Raw genomic sequence first — 17410 nt, 5'->3', positions numbered from 1 at the left:
TAACATGTTAACTTGTTTATTTTTTCCATTTTGCTTTCTGTGGCTCCTCACCTAAGTTTGTGTATATGTATACACAGCGTGTGTGTGTGTGTGTGTGTGTGTGTGTGTGTGTGTAGGTGTGTGTGTGTGTGTGTGTATGTGTGTGTGTGGGTAAATGACCATTTAAATTTCTTGCAGCTGCACCTATAATGGGCTTGGAAGTGATCGTGACTAAAGAAAGAAGAATGGTGTTATTTCAGCAGCATTCCAAAATAAATGGCCCAAACTCTTTTGTGGGGCTGAGATTATTTTACTTACCCCAGAAATAGCGGTATGCTAAAAATTAGGGGCCAGCAAGCGCCTCTCTATTACATCACAGGGACCTCTGTGGGGAGGAGCGCTGAAAAGCACCACAGAGAGTTTGTGCGCCACAGAGTTTGTCCTTTTTTTTCCAAGAGTCTTTTCAGGCGTGCAGGCAACAGTTCATTCTCAGGGGTTCCACGCTTCTGTGAGCCATTTGTGGAACTATCCCTATTTTCCCACATCTCATAAAGTGCCTGACATTTTGATAGCTGGCACTATACACCAAATGCCATTTGTTGCGAAGAGAGAGATATTGGCTTGTGAGAAGACTGCACGGGTTGAATACTGCTCTGTCAAAACATAAAAGAGGAGAAAGCAAACCAGAGGTTTAACTGTGAAAACAGCAGAGACAGAGGTGACACCAAGCACCTTAACACAAATACAAAGCACTTTGATGCTATAACGGTATATGAGTTAAGGGATATTATTTCTCCATCAGGGTTGGAGCTTTGAATATATGAGTGTTTGTAGTGTTGGAGAGCAGGGCTGTTGCGGGATTGTGTGGGCAGTAAACTTTTGCTGAACCCAGCCGGGGGAACTTGTGAAAACATGGCCGTCTACTGAGAGGGTGGATTTCTTGCGCGTCCTCCAATTGGTGCGGGTTTTGCCTAACAATGCATCATGGGAGCCGTCTTGCCAACATTCTGCCGGCTGAAGTGGCAGATTAACATTTGTCAATGTTCATTCCCGTTCCTGATGATGCATGAGTCAGACTGTGAGCAGGCGATGATGATTTCAGATGAAGTTTTCTCTTTCTGTTCGGGAGTCCGGTGACGCCGATCTGCAGGCGGCCTCCGTATGCGAGGTCCCCGGTGCAGATGCAGCCGCCCCAACCCTCCTCCACCCACTGGCCTACAGCCCACCCCTCCTCCACCCGTCTACCACCTTCACCTCCACCCAGACCTCACCATCCACCCATCCTGCCATCCTCACATTCACTGCACTATAGGTACGTCCACCACCCTCATGATGTGTGTGTGTGTGTGTGTGTGTGTGTGTGTGTGTGTGTGTGTGTGTGTGTGTGTGTGCCTTTCAAGGGTTATTCCACCAATGCAAAAAAAATTGAGTAGAGCGTCTTACTTCAGGCACCTGGTTTAAAAAAACAGTCCACTATCTAACACTCTTAAACTGTTTTTTTAAACCTTTATTTCTCATTTTCGAAACCTGGTGCCTACATTACCCGTAAAGCAACTTACCACTGAGTTACATCAGTGGAGACGATTGATCAGATTACTCACAGCTTCCTCCGGAGCCACAAAAAGGCTTTATAATACTATTTTTTTTTTTCACGCATGCAGCAGTACTCGCCAAGACCTGTCAGCGCACGTTAATGTGTAAAAGCGGTGGCGCTACCCTTTAAATGTATCCTGCATCTATGTAATTGGGTTTGTGTGCGACAAAAGCGATCGTGGTGATATTTCTCACACGCTCCCTCTGAGATCAAAACGAGACGAGTCATCGTTGTTATTACCATAATAGCCATCATCACCTTCATCATCACCACTGCAGTCATCGCTGTCATCGTCAGTCGTGAGTCACTCCGCTGAGCACATACAGCATGATGCATGGGCACACTCACAGGGTTTCAGATTGTTGTTGGCATTATGGGTGGGGGGGCGCTGATAGTATGTGTGATTAATGATGTGCAGCCCAGTGCTATCCTCGCACCCTCGCACCCACACACAATGCAAATGCGGGCCGAGCCATTAAGAGACGGGCCGGTGCTGTCAATAAGAAGTGGCGTGACATGATCCCCGCTGCTGGGACCAATCAGAGCGGCTGTCAGTCTCTCCTCACATGCAGCGAGACGCCAGAGAGGTGTCGCTCACTGCGGCGCCGCTGGAGGAGAAGACTCTCTCTAACACACTCTTGTTTGTTTACAATTCTTTCTAAAAAAAAAAAAAAAAAAAAAAGTGTCTGTGAAAGCATCCCTGGGTTCTTTATCTTTGCCTCGTGTTTTATCTCCGTCTCCGGCATTAAGCAGTCATTATCGTGTGTGCTGCAAAGATCACATTTAAGGCAAGAGATCCAGTACAACGAGGGCTTCTTCTTTTGATTTTTCTGTTGGAAACCTGTTTTCATCTTCCTCTCCGTTCCGCCGCGGTGGAGGCTGCCGCGCATGCTAACTTCCAAATTGCTTCTGTTTTTATTCAAAAACAAAGCGTAACTTCCAGTGGATGCTTCGACACAACAAAAGACGTGTTTAAACTAGTTGGTATAAAAAAAAAAAAAAACTAGGTGAGATCTGCTTTGGATTTCAAAGCGGATGTCACCTAGTTGGCAGAATTTCTTTCACTGTTAACAGATTTGAATCAAATTTCTGACTCGTTTTTTTCAGAAATATAGATTTTTTTTTTTATTGATAATAACAAGTTTTTACTAGAAATAGGAGTGAGTCTTCTAGCAGGGAGCTTTTTTGACAGCCTGAATTTTTGTCACATTGGGCATTTTTGCAGAATACTCCAGTTCCTTGTCTCACCCTCACAGTCGTTCGTGTCTGCTATCACTCATTCTCCCTCTTTCATCCGTCCCCCGCCTGCCTCTGTTCTCTCTCCTCCCACCTGTTTCACTCTTTTTTACTAACTCTCCCAACTGTATCGCCCTCTCCGTCTCCGCGCAGCTCTGTTATCCTACCCAGACTGTTTTATCTCCCTCAGTCTTTCTTCCTCCCAATTTGCTTTTTGTTCTCCGCCGTCTCCAGCACAGCCTTGTTATGTTTTTCTTCCTCAGATCCCACTTTAGAACATCTGAGGGAGATCAGGAGAAAATTGGCCTCCGAAAAACCTGCAGTTAAAGGCTCCAGTACCCCGGTTTGCTCTCCAGATCTCAGCGCAACATTCTGAAACATTCAGAGCTCGGTTCGCCTTCGCCTGAGAAACAAGTTGTTAGTCGCGGCACATGTCTAGTCTCGCTCTTTGATGAGTGGACCCCGAGCGAGCTGCCAGCGCCACCCGCTCCCGACCTTCCAAATCAGGGGCTAGTTAGCAGTGATGTCATCGGTTGGTTTCTTCCTCTTTTCCTCATTTTCTCGAAAACCCCCCCTGAACCACATCCCCACTAATAGTCCCTCCACATTTCCACCTCTCATCCCCCATCTGACACACACGCACCCTCACACACTAGTAGACGCACTCCAGCTTCATTACACTGAGTGAAAAGAATGCCAAATGAACAGAGGAGGGCCACTTCTGGTATCCCAGGGCTGCAGGCGAGGGTCGTGATTAAATCTTCATAAAGTGTGGCGTGAGTGTTTTTCTCCCTCGAGCCCTTATAAAGTTTTTTTCTTTTCTTTTTCTCCTCCACCGGCCGACTGGAATCAGGAACAAATGTCCCACTTGTATCGGTTCATCGGTTTGATTGGTGATTGAGGGTGGTTGAGAGTTTCGAGAACATATAAAAGAATCCTGTTGCTCAACTAAAAGTTGATTTGTGTCAACGGGAAAGTGAAAGCTTTCATCGTCTTGCAAATCGTAATTTTGTAATCCGGGAGTTGCAGTTTAATTCTGCTGTTGCAGTCATACCAGGTGCAGGGGAATTTATTCATCATTATAGGACATGTGAAAGTTTGGAAACTCCTTCAAACTCCTACACAAATTAAAGAACACACACACACACATATATACATATATATATATATATATATATATATATATATATATATATGTATATATATATATATATATATATATATCATTGTCTATATACAAATACACATATGGTGGAGACAGGTCTCTGTGGGCACAGCAGTCTCTGATCTCATGTTTCTTTGCCACTCTGAGTCCTGTTTTCTTTATTTCCTTTTCCTGTGACCAGACGTTAGCTAGGAGCAGCTATGGCTCGCTTTGAAAAAAGTAAATGTCACTCGTTCATGCGCTGTCACCTAATTTCAAAAATAGACGCTGGTCAATCTTGAGATCATATAATTTTTTCTGGAAAACAGCATCATTTTCATGAAAAGTTGACTTTTGGGGCGTACTGGGCTGCCAGTTGTCAGCATGATGAATTGCTGTGTTAAAAGTCTGACATACTACGTTCAAATAACACGGACGATGTCAAGCCTGTCAGTGTGGATGAGGTACAAGTTTCTTCGGGAAAAAGGTGCTGTACAAAATTTTGTAGGGGCTGTGGAGTGATGTTGGGGATTTTTTTTTTCTTTTTTTCTTTTTGGAAAAGCGAAGAGAACAGAAAGTATTAAAAGGTATAAGCTTTTCTTGGCAGCAGCTTCTGAGGACAGAGCTGGCTTTTCAAATGACTTTCCAGCGCTGCCGGCGACACTCTACAAAAAGTTCCTGGAGCTATAGGAACGGGCTCTGTCGGAAAAATAAGCATTTAGCGGGAGAAGAGCAAAGCTCAGGAATTTAAAAAAAAAGAGCCGTAAATCAAAGGGAAATTGAAGGGAGAAAAATGTTGGAAGAGGGGAGAAGAGAGGAGAGTAGAGTGCTCCCAGGCAAATCCTCGCCAAATAATTCATTTCTGACCTCCTTAGTAAGTAAATTTGCTAAATAAATAAGAGCAGCGCTTGAATGTCAAGAACGGGGGATGCTGCCTGTGGCGCTTTGTCGCTCGCAGTCTTGGCAGTGCTGTGGAGCGCTCTGCTTTCATTAGATGGGCAAAATAAATGGCTTCTCCTCCATCCATCCTGAGCTGTTTGATGTTTAGGAGAGAGGGGAGGGAGAGGGTAGAGTAGCTTTTCTCTGGATTTAATATGTTAAAAGCTGTCCTTTTATTTTTTTGTGGGAGGTTTATTCTGGCCTCCCCTCTGTGAGAGTGTGTGTGTGTGTGTGTGTGTGTGTGTGTGTGTGTGTGTGTGTGTGGGTGTGTGTGTGTGTGTGTGTGTGTGTGTGTGCGTGTGTGTGTGTGCGTGCGTGCTCGTGTGTGTGTGTGTTGTGAGTTGAGTCAGGAGTTTGGAGGAGCTATGAGCCCGAGCTGCCCTGAGAACAGATTGGGTCCATATATAATTCATGGCCTCCAGCCGATCCACTCCATCCTTCCATCCAGCAGCTACTCTCTGCCTCCTTTTTCTCTCACTTTCCTCTACACACACACACACACACACAAAGCCGACGGATCGATAGGGAGGGACGCTCAGCCATCACACACTCCTGCGGTCCCAGCGCTTCTGCTGTCTCGTCCAGTTAGCGGCGCTGGGAGGCATCGGCGCGGCCTGTCACCACGAATGAAGGACAAAGGCGCTGCCACTTCTAGAGAGACGCCGTCAGCTGGTTGGCTGGCACCTCGTAACCATGGCATCCCCTTGGCAACGGCGCCCACCCCGCACATGAACACAAGGACACGCTCAAACACACACTGACACACACACACACACTCTGACACACACACACACACACACACACACACACACACACACACACTCTGCCCATGGTGTGAAAGTGGCCTTCTCCGATGCCCTTCACACATGTGGACTGAATAGCAATAGGAGAGAGATGGCTGCGTGTGTGTTTGAGAGACTAAAGAGTAGAGCATTTAAATAGCATGAATAGAAAAACAATGGAATAGCAGTAATCATTTTGATGTGGGGAAAGAAAAAAAAAGCAACAATGTGCATTTTAAAGCTCTTTGTTTCAGCTGTGCGAGATGATGGCTTTTCTGCCCTAATAGTGCGTCTGGACAGGTGAAACAAAAGATCGGATCCGTTGCTGAATATTCATGCGCTCATACTAATGTAATGTCAAAACTCTCAACTCCAACTTTTCTTTAAAAAAAAAACACAAAAAAAAAAAACATGAAACTCGGAGAGAAAGCCGAGTTTCCCCCGCTCTGCGTCTGTCCTCAGCCCACCCTCAGACAGCAAACCGAGAGTGCACCTGATGGCCTGACGGTGTTAGGATACAGTTTCTATGTTTCTTACTCCGTGTGTGTGTGTGTGCGCTTGAGTGTGTGTTCCCTCGGCTCAGTCTCATGGAACAGCGATTACCTCCAGCTCAGGGGCCCCAAGCTGAGAATACGCCCCCCATCGGTCCACTGGGGACCCGTAGACACACTGTTCTGGCTTCTTCTTCTTCCTGCCTTAATTTCCCTTCTCTCCCTTCTTCTTCTTCTTCTTCTCCTCCTCTCCCTCCTTTCCCATCTCTCCATCCCTCCTCTCTCCCTCTCTTCCTTCACTCACTCTCTCTTTCTCTTTCTCTCTGCCGCAACAGGATGTTTTTTTTTCCCACAAAGGTGCCCGAGAGCGAGATGAATGCGCTGTGGCTTTTTTTTGTTTTTTTTTTTTGTTTTTTTTCTTTTCTCCCCCCGATAGCGGCGCATGCATATATTAAGTGTGATTAAACGCTGTGCAATGCCTCCATCAAGTGCTTTCTAATGGGCTTTTTTATGACATGAATTAGTCATAATGGGAGAGCGCCACAGCCGAAAACCTCCAACCAGTGTTGTTGTTGTTGTTGGTTTGGATATTTCACCGTACACATGAGAGCTTCTGCTTATATTGCTTAAGGTGGGTGAGGGGCGTTTTTTTTTTCTTTCTTTCTTTCTTTCTTTCTTTCTTTCTTTACAGTATGGATAAATGAGCTTCTCGAGCATTTGGCAACTCTGAAAGTTATTTTTCCTCGCCGGCTAATCACAGCTCTCTTTTGTGGGAGTTTTGCGCGCAGGATAGACTTGAGAGGGAAGGTGATCAAAAGGTAGATTTATTTTGGCGTCTTGACTCACACGAAGCTTTTTAGGGAACACGTAGGCAGCAATGCAGGAGTCTATACCCCCCCCCCCCCCCCATTATAGGGAAATGGGGCCAGATAAGCGTGGATTTGGTGTGAGCTTGTTTCTTTGCCATGGAGCTCCCCTGTGCACCTCGGCCCCCATAGAGGGATTACATATGTATCATCAGCCGTGCTCTATGACTAATTACATCTGTGAGATGAGATTATGGGGAGGTTTACCAAGCCGATCCCTCCTCTTAGGCTATGTGTATCGCTTCCAACACGAGGTATTACACTATGTTTCTGCGTGAGTGTGTGAAAGAGAGAAAGATGCCAGTTGGGGGGGGGGGGGGGAATTGACTGACATAAATCCGGTTAGCATTTTTTTTTTCTTTCCTTTGCGTCCACATAAAAGGGCGTCGCATCTCGGGCCAAAACACTCCTCCTTGTGGTCTGTCGTCGACTTCCTCAGCTGTCTGCCCCTTCCTGTCTGCTTTTCTTATTTAGTTTCGGGCCCTCTCCCTCTGCCCCTCTCTCCCTTCGCCTCACATGTTTTTCTCTCTCTCTCTCCCCTCTTTTCTCCCAATCTTCTCTTATATGGTTGTCCAGGAGATAATCTTGAGCCAGCAGGAGATAGACCAAATTGTTCCAAACACGGTGTTCCCTTTCAGCCCCCATGTCACTGGCTCTGGCCTGCCTGCCATGCAATGATAGACGCTGCCTTCAATCACTCGCACAAATACACACACTTTCTCTCTCTCTCTCTCTCTCTCTCTCTCTCTTTCTCTCTCTCTCTCTCTCTCTCACACACACACACACACACAGGGATGGCTAACATTCAGCAGGTTGCAGATAAGCCCCTCTGATGTCACTTGCAACACCATGTGATGAGCCGCCAGAGAGAGAGAGAGAGAAGAGGGGAGACTGGGGGAGGGAGATTGAGCAGGATTGATTTCTGCCGTCACCATGGCAACAAATAACATGATCCTCTCCAAAAGCACACCTTAATTAGTTAAATTATGACTTGTGGGAGAAGGGGGGGGTGGGGGCTGGGGCAACGAGCAGGAGAAAATGGAGAGGGGGATTTGTAGAAGAGAGGAGGATAGAAGAGTTTTCTTCTCCGACGCGGCGTGCTCGTCTTCAGCCTTTTTCGCAAAAAGCTGTCTGTTTGATCAGGGATATGTTGTGTTGTGTGTTGCGTTGTTTTTTTTTTTCCTCGTTTTTTTTCTTCATTGTGGCTCTCAGATTCCATGCTGCTCGATTTCACGGCGACAATAAAAGGAGTATGGCAGCGAGAGACCGCCAAATATCGTCTTTGTACGATTTTTGTGACTTCTGTTCCTCCGTTGCTTTCACTGTGACCCGCTTATCTCCCCACAGCCTGTCGTTTTGCATCGTGAATCTTAACTGGATTCATCTCTTACCAATTCTGTTCATCATCTCTCCCCTCTGTCTGTGGCAGGCAGGGGAGCTATCAAGGCCCTGGTATCAGCCAGGCGAGCACCATGGCTACCACTGTCCCCTACAGCCAGCCAACGGGAAACAACAGCTCAGCCATGGGCAACGCACAAGGTCCAGCCTACAATATGACGCCTTCAGGTATACTGGCTTAATTACAAATGGCAAACCACTCAGAACTCTGGAAAGCACAAATCGTAATAAAAAAAACACCATAAGTATTTATAGCCAAGCCCATTCACACACACTGTTAGCCTTCTAAAAGTGTTTAAAATGAACTTGTGACCTCTTCTCAATCAGCTCATCTTTGTTGATAAAATAGAGACGAACCTGTTGATAAGAGAGCACTGCCCCCCCCCACCCAGGGTAATGTCAGACCGAGCCACTTAAGATAAACCCTTAAGTTTATGTTGGATGTAAACCAGAACCAGCTCTTGTTCCTTGCTCCCATTCAAAGACAGACACAGAGGCCTGGAAGGGGCGAAAGATAGAAAAAGGAAATCTCTGAGAAGCCGGTTACTTTCTCAGAGCTCTCGCTTCTCCCGTAGAGCTGGCCCCTCCAGTGAGCAAAGATTAATGTGCTGCATCCCTTCTTCTTTCTTCCCCTTCACCCTGCTGCATTGTTGCTAAACGCACCTCGGAGAGCTCTGTGGCTCCTGAAAATGAAAGGCATCATTTTATTCAAAAACCAAATATCAGAATGCGTGACATTTGGGAAACTTCAAACGAATTAGAGCGCCAAGGTTCCTCAAAACTCATCTGGTTTGCCCCTGGGCACGGTAAAAAGCCATTAGTTTTCCCACCGTGCCGCAGCACACAAGGGAAAAATAAAGAGGGGAGCCTTGTATCCAAGGACCCTGTCTTTCTATTTATAACAAATATGCAGCTTCCGCTATGAAAAGTAGTCTTTAAGGATCTTAACTCTTTTTCAATTAGAAACCTCATGTGGGTACACAAATGTCTTTGAAAACAGAGGCGAATCTTCTTGTCTGACAACATTTCTTGAATGCTAACCCTCCCGTGCTGTCGCCACTTTGAACATGGATGATTTCTCCCAATCTGAGGATGTGCAGCCAGAGAGGTTGAAAGAGCACACGGGCTTATCTCACTCTCTTTCTATGTGTCCCTTGAGCAGCAGTCTTTGAGATGAATGGCTGGACAGGCTCTGGAGGGGCCTTCAGAACACACAAAGAAAAGGACGTGATATTGAAACCAAGAGAAAGATGTTAAACCATTGTGCATTGACTTTGTCGCTGGCATGATGCAAACTTATTCAGCTGCATTTCAGGCTGTCAATCCGAGTTGAACTGACTCAAGTCCAATTCTCTAGCAAGTCCCAAGTCATTTTTTCTCGGGCAAGTCATTTCAAGTTAAGTCACAGTTTGTTGTTGAGTTAAGTTAAGTCCTTGGTTTATTTATTTTTTATATCTTTATAAAGTGAAAAGTCAAACAAGGTGTCAGTACCTGTCAATGAAAAGTAATGAGATTCTTGTCAAATGTATCCAACCAGTTTATACAAAAAGTACAAAAACATAAATTAAACACAGACAAGTCCTTCGAGTCATCATGTCAGTGACTCGAGTCGACCCGGGTCCACATATCTTAGTGATCGTGATAGCAAAACGTGCCGATCGAACCTCTTCACTCTACTGTGGTGAAAGCACACCTGTAGGGACAAATCTCTTTATAAACAGAAAAACATAGATGTTTATTTTATGGTCCAAAAATGACAAAGCTACCTGCCCACAGATATCTCACACAAAGTGTTTTCATTCTTTGAAAAACTCAGTATTTCTTAGTAAATGTTTCCTCTCTTGGCGAAGGAGCCATGGGAATGGCGGGAGAAGGGATGATGAGCCCAGACGGGAAACCGAAAGCGGAGGTGAAAGACGACAGCGGCCCCGCCAACGAGCCTCACAAACCAAAGGTACCCCCTTGACCTTTATCTTCTTCCCGTCTCACTCTGCAATTCCCTCTCGTCCTCTCCTTTTCGTTTTTCTTGTTTTGTTTTTGTTTCTTGATCTCGCTCTCCTAATGAAGCAAACCAGATCTGATCAGCATATGCTGCCTCAGCACAGTGGGCTGCTTCTCTGTTGTTTTCTCGCCATATTTAATGATTTGTTTAACATTTACCATTCCTAATGTTTTCCTCGCTTTGTTTTTGCCCCCAGCACTCTCTTCTCTCACTGATGTTTTGGCAGCCCGAGCTGCAAAAAAAAGAGAGCGAGAGACACAGAGAGAAAGAGAGGGCTCGGCATCTGCAGTACACACATGCATGTACACAGAAATATAGTGCGTATAGACACATACACACACACACACACACGTAAGCATATTTATATTTTTCTTTTATTTAACATAGAGACGATAAAGCGCACACTGGCCTCTCCAGTCAGTCACACATATGTACACACACACCATCTTTCTCTTGAATACTACTTCCTCTGTGCCTCTCCTCAATATACACTCACACAAAAACACACACACACAGACACACACGTCCCAATACACAATGCTGACTTCTCATTTTGCCCTACAATTGCAGCTCAGCTTGGCTCAGCTCAGCAACAACAGAACTCTGCTCTTTGCTCTTTCCCTACCCCCCTCCCCTTGTTTTTGCTTAACAACCTCTCTCCCACACACGCACACACGCGCACACACACACACACACACACAGAGTGAACACACAAGCGTGCGGAAACACACTCACACGCCTCCATCACATCCACTACACGTCTTTTTCCCTCCAAATCCCTGTCTTTTCTTTTGCTGATTACAGTAGTAGGGCCTTTTGAATTATTTAAGGCAGTCGGAGCAGCCAGAAAGACCCCCAGTGCTCCCAAAAGAGATGATCTGTCTGCGGAGAGAGAGAGGGAGAGAGAGAGGAGGAGGAGGAGGAGAGAGGGAAAGACAGGGGAAGAGAGAGGGAGAAAGATAAGGTTTTGCTGACATGAGCATTCTGTACACAGACCAGAAGCACTTGTCAAGCTGTTGTTCCCTCTTTCGCAGTCTCTCTCCCTCTCTCTCACAAACACACACACACACACACTAGATATAGACTCACACAAACACACACACACATAATAGATATAGACTCACACACACACACACATACTGATGTGAGCTAACGTGGAGTGATTTGCACAAATTGGAGCCTGTATGAAGATTCACACATAAACACAGACAGAGCAACACACAGATCTGCATGCATTTCAGATCTCTTGCATGCAAACACATGCAGTTATGAATGTAGACTAAGACACAAAATAACAATAAGCGGAGATGTGGTGATACCAGTTTTGCCTTCCAAATACTTACGCCATGCTTACAGTTTTTTGTATTGGCTTATACTGAGTACCCATCTCATTCAAGCGCGTTATATATATATTATATTTGTTTATAACAGCTGTATGGATGTTATGGATGCGCTTGAAGTTGCACAAGTCGATCGCAGTTGATGAATATTGGCTGGTTATCTATTAAGTTACATACAGGTGTACAGGACGCTGCTGGGAGGTATAAGGGTTCTGTTTTGAATTAAAAAGGAGGAGGTGTCAGACCGGTGCATAGAGTCGTCTACTCGTTGTTACTCGATCCAGCATTCTAGGCAGTATGACGGGCATTTCTGATACCTTTTTCAGTATCGGAACAACAGTGAGGCATGAAAAATCTTTCACACACACTCATACTTTCTGTAATGTGCTTTGGCCACCGGGCTGTTTCAGTGGTGAAAAGTAACCATGTGCATTTACTCAAGCAGTGTTGATGGACTTTGCTTGAGTAATTCAATTCTGTTACACTTAAAACTTCTACGCCATGACATTTTAAATGTACTTTTTACTTCACTATGTTTATTCATTACTTTTTAGTTAGAGGACGCTTTATCGATTCAGGGTACTACAAAATATGATTAACTTAGAATTTTACATGGATTCGTATGTATTAAGCTACCCAAGAATTACTTCAAATTAGCTCCACCATTAGCAGCCACAACAAGTGATACACAATAATTAATAAATCAATATTTAGAATCCAATAATAGCCTTTATTCTGAAATGGGACACTTTTGCTTTTGATACGTGTGTATTTTAATGATTATACTTAATTTAAAGTTCTGAACCAATTATTTTTTTTACTTGTAAAATATTTGTTTGCTGCAATATTGCTACTTTAACTTAAGCAAATTATGTTAGTATTCCACCACCATTGATGGCCATACAACAGTAGGAGGAGTAGCATCCAGTTACTTGAGTAAAAATAGCAGTGCCACAATTACAGCCAAAGTCCTGCATTCATATTTGTTTTTGTAATCATGCAGAAGTATTATCAGTGAAATGTGCCCCTTCTAAAGTAGAATTATATATATATTATAACCGATGCTTGAAGATGTAAGCATAATTTAGAAATTGTAGCTGGTTGAGGTGGCACAGATTTGACTTCTACTTGGGCAGTGTGGGCAGTGTATTGTTACTGATGAATAATAAATATGGGTGTGAAAATTGCCCAGTTGGTTCAAAACAAAATGAGAAATGGGTTATGTGTAGAGTTTGTTATTGCACGGTGCACAGTGAGGTCTACTGGGAGCGGCGCTGTTTGTAGAGTCAGACAGCAGCAGGAAGGAAGGACCTGTGATACCTCTCCTTCGTACACTTGGGGTGTATCGCTGAAGGAGCTTAAGGATATATAAGAGTATAAAATATTATTTAAATCTGTTTACATCTTTAATAAAGCATCACATTTTATAATCTGGTTCAGATTGAAACTATTCAAAATAAGATGTTTACTTACCATAGTGGTAAAATAAATGCTATTGGGTAAAAAGTACAATATTTACTTTCCAAATGCGGTGATGTACAATTTAAGTTAAAAAGGAAACATTCAAGTGGAATGGAAATACCTCAAACTCGTACATAAAATACAGTACTTGATGTACTTTCCACCTCCGAGTCCACACACACACACACACACACACACACACACACACGTTGACTCATTTTTGGTTGTCTAGCTTTAAGCTCACTCTTGTGTCACATCACACTGACACCAAAGAGGTTGTTGAATGAACCCAACAGTGATGGATGCTTTTATACAAGGAAAATTAAATTCTTCCCCCGCTTTCTCTGCCTCTCTCTCTCCCCAGCAGCTACAGGAGGGCTACAGCAACAATAACAGCAGCAGTGGCTCCCAGCAGTGTGTGTCCCAGCCGGCCACGCCAGGCGGTGCCCTGCCCGTGCCCTCCCCCCTCTCACCCAGCCCAGCCAGCCTCTCCTCCTACCATGGAGACGACAGCGACAGCATCAGCAGCCCCCCGTGGCCCCTCAAGACCCCCTCGAGTCCCGTAAGAGCTAGAAATATCAGACACTATTGTTTGAATGGATGTGTGCATTCACTGAATAAGTCACATTAACAATACGTGGACACAGAGACCAGAGACCGGCTGAATTTCCCTTTATGGACAATCATGTCACTACAAGCTGTTCGTTTGATTGATTGCGTGAGTGAGGGATTATTCTGTAATTACTTGATCAAAAGTATTCTTCAGAAAAGTCTGGAAAGGAGCCAGACACGGCGGTTTGGGATTAAACTTTGTCCACCAGTGTGAACTTGAGTCGTATGCGTGCGCTGTGAATGAACTAAACACAAGGCTGAACACTGAACAAAATGCTCTAAAGAAGTGTTTATTTTTGCTTGGTCATTTAACGGAGGGCCTACTTCAGAATGTGTAAATATGGGATGAAACTTTAATGATCCCCACGGGGAGAGCGGGCTGTTGTAGCAGAAAACTGCAGTAGGATACAGCAAATAAAAAGACTATAGAAGAGAATATGTAGTATATACTTAGTACCACAAGCCAATCCTTCTCTTTTTATTTTCCCATCGCTCTCCAGAAAGCCAACCCTAACTCCTCCTCCATCAGCGGGGAGCGAATCACGCGCCTGTTTGAGCTGGGCGTGGAGCCAGAGAGGCGGGGCTGGGTGGAGCGATACCTGAACTTCATGGAGGAGAGGGGCACACCCGTCGCCCAGCTTCCCGCTGTGGGCAAGAAGCCGCTGGACCTCTGGAAGCTCTACATAGCTGTCCGCGAGATCGGAGGCCTCGCCATGGTAAAGCACAGGGAACATGCCTGACGTTGATGTGTTGGGATAATGTGAGAGATGACAGACTGTTCAACACATGCAGTAAACTTCTGCCCGTGCACACCAGTTATTTAACATACTCCGGCAGGGTGCACTGAATGCATGGAAGCAGTGTGGCATATGGTGTGCTTGTAAATGTTGAGAGATGTACTCAAGAGAATGAGATTCATGAAATAAATTTCGGAGAGGCCACATACCTGAAAATGTCACAACACTTGAGTTCTGACAGAACTTAACGTGTGTCAAACTGCATGTGATAAAAATGTAAAACATGTAAAGGTTAAAGTAAATGCTGATGTTTGCGAGATTTAACGGGAAGCCTAAAGAAGCCAGGAAGAGGGCATTCATGATGTGGCCATGTTATCTTTATGCTGCTATAACAGCCTCCACTCCTCTAGGGAAGCTTTCTTTGGAACCTGCAGGGATCTGGTCTCCTTCAGCCACGATAGCGTCAATGAGATCGACCACTGTGTTGGGCATTAAGGTCCAGCTCGCGGTCGGTCGTCTTATACAGTTGGATGGGTGAGGTTGAAGTCAGGGCTCTGTCTTGAAATCTTGAAAATCATTGCATAATGGGCTAGACACAACTTTCCCCAAACTAAAGTACCGATAGATCATGTGTGTAGCCATGATGCCACAGCAGTATAACAGGAAACCAGAGATATCAGGTACATGAAAATGTCAGGAAACCCAGTTTCTAGCAGTTTCCACAGACCACTGGGTGATCCTCAGATCACTGTTGAGTCCAACTACCTTTATTTTAAGCAGATAACAGTTTGTTTGGCTCCCAGTTTGGTGTTTCCCCCACTTCTAAAAGCAGGATGTTGTGCCAGAGCATGCCCTCTATTGCCTCAAATATATTTTTTTTCTTTTAATATAAGGATTTCCCAAAACTTGAACTGAGAAACTGTGAAAATCAGCCCCTTGTAGTCAAAGTTGTGCACATACTTAAGGAAATATAATGTAGTATGTTTTATGGTGTCAGATAATAAATAGCTATGTGAAAATGATGTGCACTACTCACGAGTGAGGCTCTACAGCTCTGTGGTCATAGTAAATACACAAACATTAAGTGGCCAGCCATGGAATTGATTATTTGGAACAAATTCAGCAGGCTGTGGTCTACCGTCCTGTACGCACAATGACAAGTGAGTGGCTCATACCACCGGAGTGCATGATGACAAATAAAGGATGATATACGCTACACTACTCATTTGACTCAGTAATGTCTTGTCCTCCACCGCTCAGGTAAACAAAAACAAGAAGTGGCGCGAGCTGTCGACCAACCTGAACGTGGGCACGTCCAGCAGCTCGGCCAGCTCGCTCAAGAAGCAGTACATCCAGTATCTGTTTGCCTATGAGTGCAAGATGGAGAGGGGAGAGGAGCCGCCGGCGGACAGCAGCAGCAGCAGCAGCAGCATAGCTGGAGGGGACAGCAGGAAGCAGGTCAAGATCCAGCCACCCTCACCTGGTAAGGCCCGATAACAGAGCAGTTTCACTGGGGTTTTTTTTTTTTTTTTCCTCCACCACTCCACTCTCCCATCTGTTGGCAGCCAAACAACAGGTGCTGCTGATCAAACTACAGGTGTCAGAAATCATCAGAGAAACAGCGATCTGTATTCATGGCAATGTAGCAGGCGACGCCGCCACAATAAAGGCTTTGCAGCTGAGTCAGAAAACCTTTGAGTGAAGGTAGCTGCCATGCTAGCATCTTGGAGGAACGGCAGGAATATCAGCTGCACAGTGGTGCAGATTCATAGGAGAGATAAATTAACAGGTTGTGTAAATTTGTTCCTCGGTGTAGGTAGGAAAAACATTGATTTAGCAAAGAAATAAAAGGGTAATGTTATTATTCGTCGCTTTGTTGTATCAGCTGCTGTGCACATTAAATGAATTAGCCCAAACTTGCCAAACCGGGTAACACTATCTAAACATGAAATTACATGATTCATTACAAGCCAAAAATGTCAAATATTATCGCAGCCGGAGAGCGCATTAAATCACAGACAACAGACTTTCACTTCCAGACACTTCCACATTTTTTCAGATATTTTAAGAAACATGTAAAGGAAGGAGGAGGTGTCGTGGGAGGGTAATTACCTGATGTCATGTCTCATGTCCTTTTTTCCCAAATAATTTAAACTTCACACTGATATTAAGATTAGATAACTCATAAAGAAATGCAAATCTAACAACAAAATGTGTCAAGTAAAAAAAAAAAAAAGAAAGCACTGTACTCCGATTACAGTTACAGGTCAGTTCACCCAATCAACATCATATCTCTTCACTTACCTCCAGTGGTGGAAAGTTACTAAATATATTTATTCCAGTACTGTACTTTATTTGATTATTTCCATTTTATACTACTCTGTTACACTTTGTAAGCAAACATTGTAAATAATGAGGCACTATATTACATATATAGGATGTTCTTAATTAAGCCAAACTTCAATTTACAACATTAAGTAGACAATGCGGGGAAGACAGGGCAGGTCTCACCAGTCAAGGGGTTGTTGCGACCCTAAACAAGATCTTTTCAGGCGTACTATCGGATGTTAATTTCTTTAATCGTTGCCTCAGTGAAGGAGGAAACTCAAATTTCCAGTTTTGTAGAATAGACTTTTTCCTACCTGTGCCTGTGAGTAATATTAAGTGTTTTAAGCTCATTTCAAGACCTTGAATGTCTCCAAAAATCCAGATCCCTGGGGTCAGAAAAGATTTGGGTTATAATAGTATCAGAAGTCATTCTAGTTATGTATTTCCAAAATTCCAGAGCATATGAAGTAAATCTCTATCACAGGTTGTACATCTCTGGCA

The 17410-nt window shown here is 44.4% G+C and overlaps 1 protein-coding gene across 9 annotated transcripts in view; it reads left to right on the top strand.

Moving 5' to 3' along the window:
- The window catches only part of LOC115566198 (AT-rich interactive domain-containing protein 1B-like), a 188056-nt gene that overhangs the window by 155456 nt on the left and 15190 nt on the right, over positions 1-17410 (top strand). For 4 of the 9 annotated variants that reach the window (XM_030391955.1, XM_030391949.1, XM_030391952.1 and 1 more), the window contains 6 exons: positions 1109-1291; positions 8461-8597; positions 10280-10383; positions 13597-13794; positions 14345-14560; positions 15842-16064. In XM_030391955.1, coding sequence (XP_030247815.1) covers positions 1109-1291; positions 8461-8597; positions 10280-10383; positions 13597-13794; positions 14345-14560; positions 15842-16064 — 1061 coding nt within the window. The remainder of the gene's footprint in view (positions 1-1108; positions 1292-8460; positions 8598-10279; positions 10384-13596; positions 13795-14344; positions 14561-15841; positions 16065-17410) is intronic. The other 5 variants (XM_030391954.1, XM_030391950.1, XM_030391951.1 and 2 more) reach the window with 5 other exon arrangements.

This window comes from Sparus aurata, chromosome 16 (assembly GCF_900880675.1).
Source record: "Sparus aurata chromosome 16, fSpaAur1.1, whole genome shotgun sequence".
Classification (NCBI taxonomy): domain Eukaryota; kingdom Metazoa; phylum Chordata; class Actinopteri; order Spariformes; family Sparidae; genus Sparus; species Sparus aurata.
This window is presented reverse-complemented; position numbering and strand designations above follow the sequence as displayed.